We start from the raw sequence: 15,732 nt of genomic DNA, 5'->3' as shown, positions 1-15,732 counted from the left end.
TTAAAAGTAGTACAAAAATGGTGCAACTGCAATGCAAGTTATACGACCACACTAATGTTGAATCGGACGCGCTTCTGCTCGCGCCGCAAGGCGTAACCGACAGGAGGACGCCCCATACCGTACGAGCGGCCGATTGGTTGCCGGGCATCATGTGACATTGTTAAGATGGCGTCTCCAAGTGGAGGTAAATTTTAATTCCTGTGTCTCTGCTGTCCGCCGTATTTTTCAGAAAAAAACAATGGGTTTTGTAATCCATCGTATCTTCAATAAATTGTTCGTTAACTGCATCGCGGTATTTTTAAAGATTTTTGAAAGAATTTTTTATGGAAAGACATTTTGTAGTTGTTCGCTTCTGGCTGTGTCAGTGTTTTGTTTTGCTAATTGTAGACCCATAATTGCTATGCAACCATGTAAATACGTATAGTCATATATTGTTAACTGTAACAGGCCAGAAACGTACATCCTTCACTGTAAATGATCGAATGACTGCTATTTACGTTAATGCACGTTGCTGGATGCAACGTTATTTTTACAGTAGCCTTCATTTCCTCTGTCGACCTTGAAACTTATTCCTTTATTGTGGATTCTTACAGATGGCAAGGCGTTTGTTTTCAAAAACAATCTTTCTTTACGGATTTTTTGTATTGTATGTTTGCAGCCAGTTAAAGATAAATCAAATGCACCTGACGTTAGATTTGATATTATTTGTGAGTTGCATTTAGTTGTAACACCAAGTAAGATTCGTTCCGTATTTCGTCTCTCAAATTGATCTCTCTTGCTTTGGAAGATGATGACTTTGAGTCCTCTTTGCTGAGCTTTGAAAAGCTGGACAGAGCCTCGCCTGATCTGTGGCCGGAGCAGTGTAAGTGACCAGCCGGATGATGTTATTGGACCGCTTTCTCTTTTAACCGGCAGGAATGTATCGTTCGACAACACATGTCTTGTGTGGGTGTATAATGTGAGTTTTATGTTTGCAGTGCCGGGAGTGGCTGAGTTTGCAGCTTCCTTTAAAAGCGTAAGTGGTTTTCATACGACCTTATACAAGGCAGATGAATTAATATACCTCCTTCCACTTATCTCCATAGAGTAATGCATAAGTAAGTCTAAAATAGCTATTTCACAATTTTTGCTCTTGTAGCCAATTACCAACTCCCCCCCCAAGTGGATGGCAGAATTGGAGAATGATGACATCGAGATGTTGAAAGGTAAACGCTGACACTTACTATCTTTGCAGTAAATTCATGGTGAGAATTCAGCAATTTTATGTTCAGGACAGTTTTGGGTTTCATGCATCCATTTTTTTTTCTTATTGACAGATATATAATTTCAAGTATTTTGTACCATGACACCTTTTAGGGAATTTAAATGATTGAGTTGTTTTGCAAAAACTGTATTACATGATATTCCAATCTCTGCAGAGCTGGGGAGCTTGACCACAGCCAACCTGATGGAGAAGGTGAAAGGTCTGCAGAACCTGGCCTACCAACTTGGTTTGGAGGAATGTAAGTTCCCCCCCCCCCCCCCCCCCCCATCCCATTCAGTCCATTTTCTAGGTGTGTATGCAAGCTGCAATGCTTATTATAGCCACTGGGTGGCACTGATAGCCTTAGTGTACATAATTATGTCAGTTAGCATTAAGATTTCAATTACGGCCCATGTGATGTTGCCACCTTGGTCTTCTTTAATCAGCTTTAAGTTTGACGTGCAGGGCCTTGTCTTAACCTTCGCTGTTCTGTTGCTCACCCCTAATTGAAATCAACTGGGAGGGGCTTGGGTGCTGAAGTAAATTTTGGGATGCTATTAAAAGGAACAGATGGAACACTTGACTGTTGCTATCTGACATAATGGTAATCTGGAGAAAAAAACCTATTTTAAAAATATTTTTTGATGCTGTCATGCGCCTTGTATCCCAGTGATTTTGCAGTGTAGGTGGGCTTTGGGTTCATTTGAGTGTGTCTACAGACGCATGCAAAGGAGATGAACCTTCCAATCGAAATCAAAATATTGCTTATGACCTCCACAGCCTCCTGCAGTTATACTGCAGTTGCAGTCTCACTGCAGATTTGTCAAATTCCATCAAGGCTGGTTGATTAAACCAGGCTTTTCGGGACAGATTATGGCAAACTTGATTGTCCTGCTGGGGAAATGAGTGTTTAACTGTGACTCTTTGCTTCGTGTTTGTGAAACCTGTTTAACACTGTCTGTGGATTTGAACTTAGTCATGAGGATGGAAATGTCATGTCCAGGAGACAAACCTGTGGCTTGTTGTGAGAATGAACCTTTATTACAGTAATTTGCTTAGCCGTGGAAATCCCTCTTAATTGTCATTACTATTTTTCACAGAGAATATGACATTCTGAACATTTTGTTATTCTGAGAGATATATTAGCACTTCAGAAGATTGTAGATTTTTTTCTTTCTTTGTTTTTAGACTACATCATTACAGCCTTGCCGTTTTTCAATTAGAGACGTTTAGTTTGGTCTTATCTGCTTCCCTAATTGACCAAAATAATACTGATTTATTAAGATAACTATGTAACTGATAAAATTGTCTGGTTTACAAATTGTTACTATTGTGATCTCTTTATTTATTATGGAGTCAATGTATTTTATCACTGTTTTGCACAATTATATAGCCGTGCCCGCACAACCCGAATGCTGTGGTCTACAAACAATTTGGTTCACGACCAAAATGTTAGTGAAAAAAATACATTGGTTCGCGTTCCAAATCTGGTCGACAAACAGATTCCTCGACCAGATTCCTTATTTTAATACCAGTGTAGCATCGGCTGGGGGCATATCCCAGCCTGCCCTGCATGCAGTTGTAGATAGAAGGAACACAACAGGCACCAACGAGCATCGAACCCAAATACACAGACGGGAAACACAAGGCTGTCAGATGTCGGACTGCAAGATGCACGTACAGTGGGAGATTTACACACGCTAAATACACGTGAGGATCAGACCGGGTACACACAAGACACGGGCGAACACACGCATTACAACAGGGAAATGTAACCATTAACATTAATAACAACAACATTAACAACAACAGCAGCAATGCAAGGGTTAATAAAGAACGTGATTTCCCCGGGAAGCAAGTCTCCATGTCTCTCTCTGCTCCCGCGATGCCTCGGTCCGCCCGTCGCCACACTATATTGTGTTTTTCTTTAAAGTTTTTACTATAAAAACCAGAAAATTAATTACCAAAAATTATTTTGTATGCTTGTGAACGAATTAGTTGAATTTCAATGCTTTCTTATGGGAAAAATTGCCGTGGTTCGCGTACAAATTGGTTCACGGCCACTTTCCTGGAACAGATTGTGTTCATGAACCGCGGGCACCGTTGTACTTTAACTTGTAAGTGGTTTGGACCACGAGTATTCTGTAAAATTAATAACAGGGTGGAGTATTTTAACCTCTTAATAGCTGCAATCGTTTAATTATGAGAATATCATGAGTTGTCTGTGTGCCATTCATCCATCCATCCATCAATCCATCTTTTAGCCTCCTGATTTGGGTCGGGGGAAGCACTGGAGCCTGTCCAGGGGGGGCACCCAAAATGTAATGCCAGTCCATCACAGAACACTCACACATACTCACTCACACACACACACACACACACACACACACAATCTCACACACTATTTGAAAACACCAGTTGGACTTTGAGGCGTAGGTGTTAAATACTGAACCGCCGTAATGCTCTCGTTGTTATTACTTAGAACTAATTTTCATTTAAATATCAGCATCTGTTTGGAGTTTCATGCAGTGGGCATGTCAGCCCATGTATCCATAGCAAAGCTTGGATTAGTTTTCATTGCTGAAGACTGATCTTCAGCTCTGAATTAATTGTGTTTTGTTTCCTGGAAGTCGTGCGGGCTAAGGGTGCAACTCTGTCACGCTCAGCTGGGCCCGCTAAGTCTGTAACTTAAATGAAAATCCTCACCATTGCATGACAGTGACCTTCATTAGATCCATGTGCACCAGCATCTTGCTGTGCACTTGCTGTGCATCAGCATCAGTGTGTTCGAGTCCCTGCGGCACTGAGCTTCTCTTTGGCTCCCTGAGTGTGTTCGAGTCCCTGCGGCGCTGAGCTGCTCTTTGGCTCCCTGAGTGTGTTCGAGTCCCTGCGGCGCTGAGCTGCTCTTTGGCTCCCTGAGTGTGTTCGAGTCCCTGCGGCATTGAGCTGCTCTTTGGCTCCCTGAGTGTGTTCGGGTCCCTGCGGCGCTGAGCTGCTCTTTGGCTCCCTGAGTGTGTTCGGGTCCCTGCGGCGCTGAGCTGCTCTTTGGCTCCCTGAGTGAGTTCGAGTCCCTGCGGCGCTGAGCTGCTCTTTGGCTCCCTGAGTGTGTTCGAGTCCCTGCGGCGCTGAGCTGCTCTTTGGCTCCCTGAGTGTGTTCGAGTCCCTGCGGCGCTGAGCTGCTCTTTGCCTCCCTGAGTGTGTTCGAGTCCCTGCGGCGCTGAGCTGCTTTTGGTCGCGTCTGCCAAGATGGCAGCTCCCAGACACTTATTAGTTCACACAGAGGCATAGAGGCCTTTTTAATGGTGTCTCTCTAATGTGACCAGGGTTTAATTTTCTCCTTTGCAGCCTGAGAAGGGCTTGTAAATCTCGGTTACTTTTCATCTCCGTCCCACATGCTCTTTACAGCCCTCAAATGAGGCAGCGGTGTGGGGCGGGGCCACGATTTACTGCCACCCCCCCACCCCACCCGCCATCGAACGACGCGGATCATTAAACACTTCAGCTGTTTAATGAGCAGAACACAATCACTTTAGAGGGATGCAGTGGTTTGGTGGTGGTGGTTGTGGGGGGGGGGGGGGGCTCATGATTAGGTTATAGCAGGGTGTACCTGTCCTTTTAGCTGTGTGGGGTGCAGCTCCAGATGGAGGGTGCTGATTGGTTAATCTTAAGCTCTGTCCATTTGGTTTACCTGTGTTGATGGATTCTGATGAAGGTGAAGTCTCTCCACCTCTTTCTGCCATCAACCAGCAACCACAAGTACCTTTCTTGGCTTCCTCTCTGTCCAGCTGCACCTTCCCAGCTTTCTAAGACAGCCCCCCTCTGCCCCCCTCTGAGGGACCTCTGCTGCATAGTCCAGACATTGTTAGGATTTTTTTCAGCATTGCTTAATGCTCTGTGTGTGTGTCTCTGATTCCCTCAGTCAGCATCTGCATAAATGACACCAAGCCACAGTGTACATTTCACAGGAGGCCGTCTGCTGTTTTGAAGCTCCTTCTCGATCATGCTGATAAGAAAAATTAAATGTTTCAGGGGGTCGTTCCACCCTGAGTGCTTGGTCTTTGATTGCCAATATTCTAATAGCCCCATTTGTCCAAGCCCGTGATGAATTTGAGTTAGTAGATCTAGAAGGGGTGTGACCCCACCAGATGGGTGACATTTGGACCCCCAGCAGTGAATATGGGCACAGGCGATGGTAATTGTGCCGCAGTTTACAATGGTGAGACAGAGGTGATCTGGCGTCCTGTTAGTCTGTGTGATGCGTTTGTCAAGATCAGTGAAAGTGGGAGAGGATGTGACGAGGCCCTGGGGGATGTCCCCTGGGTCTTGGTTGCCCACCTTTCTCCAAGCCTGTACCGCGTCCCTGGCTTTTCCCGGAGGGCCCGACGCGTGCCTCTCTTCCAGACTGCAGCTGCTTTGGCCCCGCCCCCAGATGGATATATGAATGTCTCGCATCACGTGTCACAGATTGGAGTCCCCTTGGGGGTAGTAGATAGAAGAGGCTGATAAGTGTTGTTATTGGAGACACTTGAATTGAAGGGTCCCCGTGGGGAACAGGCCTCTCTAACACGCTCTGTGTGGCCCACCTGGGCCTGGACGGGCAACCTCATTGGCTGAGCTGTACTCCCCGAGGCTTTTCTGATTGGCTCCCCAGTAGCACGGCCCAGATTTCTGGAAGTGTTCACAGTGACTGATCAGGCCGCTTCCCCTACAGGTGGGCGGAGGAGGGCTGTAAGCTGGAGGCTGTGTGTGAGGCCTTTCCCAGCGGGAGCCTCTGAGCGCAAATGTAAAGATGTGAATTGTAAGAACTGCTTAAAAGGAAATGTGAATGAGGCATAACTGATGGGGAAAACTGTTCAAAAACTTTGTTCATGTTTTACATGCTTACTTGATGGTTTGTGTTTTGCTGAGATGATTAGGGCTGCTGAACGTTGTAGAAAGTGTGTTGGGATCTAGTGATTGTGCAGAATGAACCAATGTGCTCGCCTAGGAGGAGCTCGGTGTTTCGGGGGTAATATAGTGGTGCTGCTTCGCTGCCCTGTGCTGAAACCGGTCTAAAAATGTTGTTGATCCATATATATTTTTTATATAATGATTATTGTATGTTTATAAAATTAGCGACACCCCTCTGTAAATGTGATACCGTACAAAAGGCTTGTGAAAGAAAATGTTGAAATGATCTTTATGTTTGAAGTGCCAGTTTACGACGCCGCACATGGCTAATCAATACCTCATTGACTTATTTTAAATTAATTAATTAGTTGAGCTGGTTCTGATGCATGCATGGAATCCCTGAGGAGACGCTTAGGGACCCAAAGCAGTGTAACAAAGAACCTGCGACCTTTTGGTGAACAGAAGTAGTTCTTATTGGTATCTGTTGTCTTACTTTTTATTTGCATATGTTCTAATGTTATTGTCTGTTTTCTTCTGAGTGAATTTCATTCATTTATTACACAGATGTGTATCTTTGAACATTTCCTTTGACTGCCTAAGACTTGTGCACAGCACTGTACATAGCTGACGGTGAACAGCAGACGGTTTGGCCAACCAGTCAAATGCCGCATTCCTGCCAAACTCGGCCTGGGTGTTGGGCTCAGAGCGACACCGCGTGGCCCCTCCTGCCCAGCCGGGTCGGGGGGGTTAATATACATCACAGCCCGTAATCTCGGGAATATCAGATGTGATGCCTAAGTGATAAAGTTTTAATCAAAATGTGAGCGCAGGTGACGGATAATTAGACCGTCAAGCAGGAGAAGGACGAAGGGGGGTTCATTTAAATACCGTATTTGGTATTCATGTCGCAGGGGCGTCAGGGACAGGGGGTCCGGGGGAGCATGAAGGGGCTGGCATAGGAGAGCCAGTCATCTTGAATTTAGGGCGGGGGGCGCGTGGCAGTCGGACACGAGGGCGCGGCTCAACTCGGGTCCTTTCGGAGCCGGAGACCCGTAAAAAAGCAATTTCTGCCTCCATGTATATTGCAGCTTTGATTTTACCCCCCTCCCCCCAAACTGAAATAATCCAGAAATGTACCTTCATGTTTAATGGTGGTTGTCATTTCGAGTGTGGGCTTCGTAATCCTTCCCACCGACCACCTGCTTCATTTAAATTTTTCGACAGCCTGTGTGGCCCCCAGAATTGCAACGCATAAAGACAAGATGCGTGCCTCGCTGCGGCGGCATGGGCTGCTTTATTCATTGCACTGTCGCATTTAGGGCAGCAGAGTTGCACCCTGCCCCGCCCCCCCCCCCACCTTCATTATCCCATATGATTGGTTAAATTCCTCTGAGGTTCGTCCGCCTTGATTTACAGCTCCTTGTCCTGCCACCCCTCCTCATACACACAAGGGGACCCTGAAGGTCAGCCCTGACTTCTCCACACGCTGTGGGGATCAATTTCCACCCTCTGCGTGGAGCACACCGCGGGTATCAGCGGATGATTGTGTTGCTGCTGGCCTGCCCCGCCAGCGCCCCCCTCTGACCATCCATCATCAGCAGGATGAGCCGTTATGGAGTGCAGCCCCTGACAAGCTTGCACTGAAGGATTTTTATTGCCTGCATTTTAGATAAATAGCTGAGCTTAATGCGTCCCTGTTGAGATGCCATTAGCGAGAAGCCTGCACTTTGCTGGCTGATGGGGAGAGTTTTCCCCCCTTGTTCTGTTTTGTGTAACAATGTCTGATGAGAGGAGATGATTCTGGTTTTTACCGTCTTGCAATGAGACCCCCCCCCCCCCCCCCAAAGCCCCGGCATGTTGGACCTTCAGGGGCGCTGGGACTGGGTTACAGTAAGTAAACCGCTACAGCAGGTCTCTTCTGTGTCTGTCTGTGCCCCCCCCCCCCCCCCCCCCCCGACAGATATGAGATGACAAGCTCATCTGCATAAATAAATTAGGAATTCATAGGATTTTCTTTCATAGCTAATCGCAGTGCTGGAGTGAAACCTTTCTGGATGCGTTTTAATGAATGAATTTCAGCTGATTTGCCTATTTATAAGGACACCTCTGGAACGGGAGCTGGCGTGTGTGTGTGGGGGGGGGTGTTTAGTGGGGTGGGGCCACCGAATGGGCAGGGGTGTGCATCTGTGTGCATTAGTGCATACGTGCGTGTGGGTGTGCGTCTTCACGGCACGTGGGCAGACAGCAGTGAGCTGAGCTGGAGGCGGGGTTGGGGGGGGGGGGGGGGGTGTAAAGACGCACTGGTGTTGCCCCCCCCTGGGGAAATCATTACCCGTGTCCGCATCTTAAACATCCCCGCAAAGTATCAATAAGTGGGTAATTGAATTTTCAGCGGAAACATTGGCGTCCGGTGGGGGTGCATGTGTGTGTGTGTGCGTGCGTGCGTGTGTGTGTGCTCGCGTGCATCTCTCTGCGCCTGGCTGTGTGTGCAGGGACTGGGTCAGGATGGGGGTGGGAGAGGGGGCTGCTGGTGTGGCTGGGATGTCATCTCCGCTGTTCAGCCCTCTTTCCCTGGGGACATGGGCCTGGAGAATGGATGTTAAATCCATTAAATAAAGATTACACTCCGTAATGGCTCGGTGTGGCAGTTTAAGGATAGCGGCGGGGCTGGGATTACAGTCTGTTTGAGGCTTAATGAAAGTGCATTAGTGGAGTCACCTAGGCGGTCATGTCCCAAACCCAGCAGGCCGAAAGACCTGCCGAGGCCAGTCTGCCAGTCCACAGCGGTGCTGTCTCCCCTGCCCAGGAAGAGCGCCCAGTACTTTGTTCACTGGTGGGAATGGTTGCTTGGTTTGTATGTATGATGCGTTTTGGGACGATGGCGCACAGGGTGTATGGCCTCGTAATCCTCCCCTGTAATAATTCTGGTACTTCCATTTGCAAACAGTGTACAAAGACCGGGATGAGGAAGTGGGAGCCGCTCTTCAGCTGTGTTTACAAACAAGGTAATCTAACACGGTGGTGGTCCCAGAGCCAGTAGAACCCCCCCCCCCCCCCCCCCCCATTGGATCCCATGAGCTGGCATGCAAGGCCAGAGGGGTCGATCCATACTGGCAGCCAGTCCCGGCATGGGGCGGAATCTGACAAGTGGATTCATGATTCTGGAATAGTGCCTGTTATTAGGGTTGGTATGCTTATGTTAAACAGAGAGGAAAACGCACAACTGTTAGTGATATGCAGTCCCTTAATGAAACAGGGGGGAGATTTCCCAGTGTTTGCTTATGTTTGTGGTTAAGTAGCTCAGTGCTGACATCCTTTCTGCTCAGTTGGATCGCTGTACCTAGAAGTATCCATTCCGGGGTCACCAAAAGATTTTAACAGCGACATGTGCTGTGTTCGCAGTGCATGCGCATTTTGAGTGTGTATGGGGAAAGTGACAGGTCGCCGTCGCATAACGACGTGCTGCCTGAGATGTGCTGTATTCTTCAAGAAAGGGTTAAGTGAAAAATGTATTAAAAAAAAAAAGTTTTGTATTTGTAGGGTGGACATAAAGCGGATAGATTAAAATAGAGGGTCATTAAATCATGAAAATGCACCTCGATGTAGTTGGCGGCTGTAACAAGTTGCTGATTAACTAAGTACAAAATTAGTAATTGACCTTTCCAATCAGCTAAACAAATCTCTGTCCCGTGCTAATCAGTATCGATCCCCGCTGGCCTCTGACAGATCCCTGCGCGTGTGTGCGTGAGTGTGCCTGCGCGTGTGTCTTTGGCAGCATGCTGGCTGGACCATCTCATCTTTTAATTTTTTTTTTTCTTTACGTTGTGCCCCTCGATCTGAATCCAACAATGCAAATCATGCCGCTTTCGGGGCCGGCGGAGATGGAGGGTAAATTGAAAACTAATTAATGACTGGAGCAGAAGGGTGACACGAAGGGAGATCTCAGGGGAGCTGAGCCGAGCCCTTTTCATTTGTTGGGGGGGGGGGGGGGGGGGCTGCTAGGGTGGGAGGAAAAAAAGCAGTAAAAGACTTCACTGTTTTCTGTTCTTCTGCCTGGAAGAAATGAGGGATGCAGTTGCTCTTTGCACATGCAGATGCACTCAGACATGCACCACTCCTAAACTTTTCATTTAGGCTCAGAGCTCTGGGACCAGTTACGGACAGGCTACCTGTTTGCTTTTTAATCAGTGTTTCACTGTTTTTACACTGATGCATGCGACCAGATTGACTGGCTGGCTTCTCTAATTTAGTTTGTCGTTTCGGCCGCAGGGCTGTGTCTCTGCCGCACAGGCCGACGCGAGATCGATGGCGTCACGTTGCGGTGCGTCTCACTTTCGCCTCCTGTGGGGGGGCGGGCCCTCGGCGGTCGATTTGGCCAATTTCCCAAGGCAGGCTCAGCCAATGTCTGTATCAATACGGGAGAGTTTCCCGATCTTGCATCTAGCGGAGGATGAGGGTTCCGCGTGTGGGTGCTGATGGGAGCTGTACCCTCGGGGTCCGTGTGGCCCGGCTGTAGGGACCTCGGTGACGAGCAGATACCCTGGTCAGAAGAAACAGATTAATCAGCGTAGTGCCGCCAAAAATGTTTACCGGCAGTCCTGACCATGTGTCCCACTTGAATTCACGCTCACATACTCCTACCTAGAGAAGTCATATTTTATATATCTGTGAGCTTTAGTAAATGTCACGAAGAAACAAAATATGAAAGATTTAATCTCTCCCCCCCCCCCCACACTTGTGGGGTCAGATGTGGTTTCTGGAAATGTAGTCGGTGACTCTCATTTGCCATAATCCTGGCGAGATATGAAAATGGTATGTGGACAGCAGTAATTACGGGTCATACTGATTCATCGCCCCCAACCACCCACACAGATTCATGGGGATCCACTTCTTTTCAGACCTGGCCAGTCTGTCCAGGACTCTGATTATTTTGTTAAGTGTTATGCGAATAGACAGCGTGGAGAGAAATTAATCAATGCGAATCCAATTAGCATCATGTTTAACCCGATGATGGACACCTCAAGGTGAAGCGGGCGGCGCGGCGGCGGGGCGTTGGTATTCCGCGCGGCGCCTCTGCTAAATTACAGGCGGAGCGGCTTTTCATTAGCTGAGGGGCGTGGAGGGCGGCTCACCCTCGCAGGGAGGGCGACGAGGCTCACTTTGCCATGGTAACTCCAGCCAGGATGAAATGAATGACAGAGATGTGTCTCTGTGTCCCTCTGTGTCCCTCTGTGTGTCTCTGTGTGTCTCTGTGTGTCTCTGTGTCCCTCTGTGTCTCTGTGTGTCTCTGTGTCCCTCTGTGTCTCTGTGTCCCTCTGAGTGTCTCTGTGTCCCTCTGTGTGTCTCTGTGTCCCTCTGAGTGTCTGAGTATGAGGACTTGTGGTGCACAGTTACTGTTTGGTGTTTTTCTGGGACTGGGTGGTCAAAGTGAGAAATAATGTCTTAACTAATTAGCCCTGCTTATTTACCATACTCCGATTTGCTTTGAGTGATTTGCTGAATGTCACTCTTGGTGAAGAGGGGACACTCTTAAGTTTTGAAGACACTGTCGTCTGTAATGAATGTAATAATAGTTTTAATATTTCCTTACTATCTACACTGTACAGCAGACAGATTGCTGGGGTCACGTCTTCACCTCCCTGATTGGCGTCGTTTACGGTCCAACGTTCGCTTCTCATTCCTTACCCATCCTGCTTGTAAAACTGTATCGGGGCCAAACGGGAGATTGGATCTGTGCATCGGGCTTTACGGTGCCAAGCGTTGCAGATGGGGGGGGGGGCAGTCCTTTGTGGGCCTCATGGGAATCTACAAGGGGGGAACTTGTAAGGACCTGGGATACCGAGCGGTATATCTGTCCCTGTGAGGTAAACCAACTGTAGGGTGAGTGCTACTCTGATGACCTGCTTGTAACAGGGGAGCCCCCTGGAGGATGGAGGTTATAATTCATCAGTAATTCATGGCTTGCACAGGTAGTGCGATAAGATTGGATGCGTTTAACTCCATGAGTCCCAGATCGTTCACATGCTATTGGCTTGGACTGTACTGTAAAATGCAGTAGTCTTTATCACAAATGCCTGTTTCACTGTGAATGCTGCTATGCTGACTCCAGTTGAAGAGTGCTCAGGATCAAGAGCCTCTCGCACAAAGTCAGAAGCTGGCTGGCGACGAGTGGAACGGAGATCTTTCACAGTGGAAATGTAGGCACCGTGCAGAGGAGCGTGACTCGTCTTCCGTCTGATCCCCGGGTGTCGGTGGAGGTCCGTTGCGCCCTTCGTTGGATGACTCGCTCTCTCCCACACTCAGAAATGTATCCTCAGAAGCGGTAACATGTGCTGTGTCACTCTGATAACCCTGGGCTGTGTGGCACGTTGTTTTCGCCGGTCAGAAATGAACAGATGTTTGTATAAATTACCTTCCATACCGACATCTTGCAAATTAAATACGTCTCCGGTCTGTAAGTCCGGCGTGGTTGGGGGCGGGACCTGCAGCTGACGTGCTGTGGGATGAGGGCGGGCCGGATTTTAAGCTGATGTTAGGCCGCTTCTTTAAGATTAAAAAAGGTAGTGGGCTGGTGGGCACTCATTCGGTGTAGAGGGAGGTTGGGGTAACGCAGATTGATTTAAACTGAGGTACAGTTTTATCTTGGAGTGTGACCATTAGTCATCGGTTAGTTCTGCAGGTTCTAGAGCTCATTCCGTTAGCTAAAGCATGCATGTGCAGTCTCTCTGTTAATATCTGTCTATATTCAGTTATTTTCTGCGATGTGAATGAGTATTTGGTTGACTTGGCCCCCCTGCATGGCCCCTAGTGTGTGCCTGTGTGTGTGGGTTTTCCTGACCCAGTGGACTCCAGTATCGCCGCATCCTTATGCTGGGTAGGTGCTTGTGGAAGGTGAAAGAGGAGGTCTGTTGTAGTCAGCGAGCCCAGCTCGCCGTCCCTTTCCTAACCTCCGTTAGTGCACGTTCAGCAAACTTTTACTACCTGCTGATAAACCAAACAATGGTAGCCGTAACTCACTGGCATTATTCCCCTGCTAAATTACGCTGTCTGTTTTATGCCTGTTTATAAATGACTCCATATGTACCTTTTTAAATAAAATTAATTGATGCATACAGTTTTGTTGCTGTGGTAGGGACACAATGAATGATGTGTTAACCAGGGACCGTGTTCTACATCCTCAGCAGGGTTTACCGCCTTGTTGTGACCCTGCTAGTCATTTAGACTAATCATGTCACAGCAGAATGTGCACGGCCATTCTGACACCAATCTCCCACCATACCGTGCATGCAGTCTAATTTTATTTTGGGTTGGTGGTGTGTGTGGGGGGGGGTTAGGGATTGAGTATGGGGTAAACAACAAATGGCATGACTGAATGACAACAAGGGAAGAAATGTTGAAAATCCAAAAAGCCTAATCCTCCAGGATGAGTGGATTTGTGTGCGTGCAGCCGGATCCGTCTGTGTGCTGGGAACTCAGCATGGTGGACTGTGTGAAACGGACGCAAATGGGTTACAGAACTGACAAGCTGGGACTCGCCTCTGTGTTTGTTCTCAGGGCCAAAGGTACCGTCGGTCACCCACAACCTCTTCCTGTTTTTATTTCCCTGCTGCTCAGTGGCTCAGAGTACTGTGAAGTTCAGTGGACTGCTGTGTCATGGGGATAGCAGAAAACACACATAATCCTTGATGGGGCTTGGGGTAGCGTCCTAACCTTCTCAGCTGGGTGTGGCGACCTGACGGCCGCTGGGCTTCTAGTGCATGCAGTACTGGACCCTCCCTGTCATACTGAATTTGATTACTGCAGCGTCCTGGGAGAGGGGTACAGGACAGTGCTGGGGACGCTCAGGAACCCGCTGCTCAAAATGTGTCCTTGCGTGATCTGTTCTCTGCTGGTTCTAATTCTGTTTCTCGGTGCTGACAGTCTTTGGAAATGGTGCTGTAAACATAATGCGTGGTTTTAGTTGATTTGGCCAACTGGTAATTAGATGCTTGTGAGATTTAACTATCAATCTAAACAAAAGACAGTCACCGAGTATTTATTTGTTTATTTCTGTACAAAGAGCAGAACTGTGTTGTGATCGGTGGAGAGTTTGTAAAGCAGTTTTAACCGTTTCATGTTCAGGTAGCATCATACTGGCAAACTGAAACTGACGAATGAGATGATTCCTGTCTGTTTTTCAGCTCGGGAAATGACCAGAGGGAAGTTCCTGAACATCCTGGAAAAGCCCAAAAAATGAAAAGCTCTGGACGGGCTCAGTGTCAGTGCCATCAGACGTCCCAGGGCTGGGTAATTAGTGGGACACAGACACCACCTGTCATTTTATTGGAGTCCATCACACAAACATCTGAACTGCACTTAGGTTCGTCTGTGTGTGTTCATGTACGCTGTGACGCTATTCCCTGTACGTTCAAGGTGGTACGAGGTTCTGACTGCTTACTGTACCACTCCTCTGCTCTCACAGAGACCATCGACTCTGATCCCTTTGTTCACAAAACCATTATTTTTCTCTTTTATGAGGCTTAATTAGTTTTTGTAGCTTTTCCCGTTGGATTATAATTCAGTACATGCTTTTAAATGTGTATATTCTGTATCTATTTTTCTCCATAGCTGAAATTAACTTTTTTTTTTTTCCTCAAGCCAAATTGTGTAATAAAGTATTAAAAATCCCAAGTTAATTTCTTAGTCCCAGTGTCTGAAATGTTGTCTGTATCTCTGTGTGGTGCCACTGGGAGCAATACTAATGATCTGAGAGCCGTGTGGGCAACCTGGTTTATCTAGGTTGGGTTTATCTGCTGACACGTGCTTTTCCTCCGGCTCGAGAGAGAGAGAATGAGCACCTTCCGTGGTGGCTGAAGGTGAGAGTGGCTGTAACCAACGTGGTTTTTTAGGTTCGCAAAGAGAATCGCAGAAAAAAATTCTCTGAACTAGTGGCAGTGCAACAGTTGGGCAGAGAGAGGGGGGGACAAACAAAAAAATAAAACGATTAATTAGGGCAATAACTTCATGCTGCCATTGCATAGTCAACCTTAGATAAAATGGCTTTTTAGTTATGGAAAACATAAGGAGTTCTGACATAGGCTCCGTTGGGGGGGGGGTACCCATTTTTTTCCCCCATTTAATGAGAATTGGAAACAGACGACCCACACAAAACATTGCGTAAAAATAATATTGCGCATTGTCGTCCCTTGTAACGAGAGTTGACATAATTACTGGGGCCATTTCGTTTTTAATTAGCACACTTCCAGCGTGGACAGAGCTAGCGGCCGGGCAGGAGAGGGGATCGGACAGGCATGGCCAAGGGGAAACAAAGAGGGGCCCGTCGGCCGTAATTAGGCGAGACAGGGTACCGGACTGTTCCCGGCTGGAGATGAGGTAGGGGCCGTGGCTACGATGGCGACTGGTCGCTCCACAACTTGCACACACAGTTCCTCAGGTCGCTAATAAGCCCCTAATTGCCCCCCCAGTGCAAGCCTATGTTACACCCACCACAAGTATTTAGGGGGCTGTGCAATGAGGGTGGGATCATATCATCATGGCTGACCCGCATTGGGATGTTTGTGTTCAAATGGTTCCCAGCAGCTCAATAAAACGACTTCTGG

The 15,732-nt window shown here is 47.7% G+C and overlaps 1 protein-coding gene across 1 annotated transcript; it reads left to right on the top strand.

The window, feature by feature from the left end:
• Positions 1-95: 95 nt before the first annotated feature.
• lin52 (lin-52 DREAM MuvB core complex component) lies at positions 96-14,808 on the top strand. Its single transcript, XM_048975412.1, has 6 exons — positions 96-184; positions 788-862; positions 978-1,015; positions 1,139-1,205; positions 1,419-1,502; positions 14,314-14,808. The coding sequence occupies exons 1-6, from the start codon at positions 166-168 to the stop codon at positions 14,367-14,369; spliced, it is 339 nt and encodes a 112-aa protein (XP_048831369.1). The 5' UTR covers positions 96-165; the 3' UTR covers positions 14,370-14,808.
• The last annotated feature ends 924 nt before the right edge of the window (positions 14,809-15,732 follow it).

This window comes from Brienomyrus brachyistius, chromosome 14 (genome assembly GCF_023856365.1).
Source record: "Brienomyrus brachyistius isolate T26 chromosome 14, BBRACH_0.4, whole genome shotgun sequence".
In the NCBI taxonomy this organism is placed as follows: Eukaryota; Metazoa; Chordata; class Actinopteri; order Osteoglossiformes; family Mormyridae; genus Brienomyrus; species Brienomyrus brachyistius.
Note: the sequence above shows the minus strand (reverse complement) of the source record. Positions and strands in the feature narration are given on the sequence as shown.

Coding starts and splice junctions, on each gene's coding strand:
- lin52 (XM_048975412.1), top strand. Junction 863..977: donor TGATCTGTGGCCGGAGCAGT/GTAAGTGACCAG, acceptor TTATGTTTGCAG/TGCCGGGAGTGGCTGAGTTT. Junction 1,206..1,418: donor TGACATCGAGATGTTGAAAG/GTAAACGCTGAC, acceptor CAATCTCTGCAG/AGCTGGGGAGCTTGACCACA.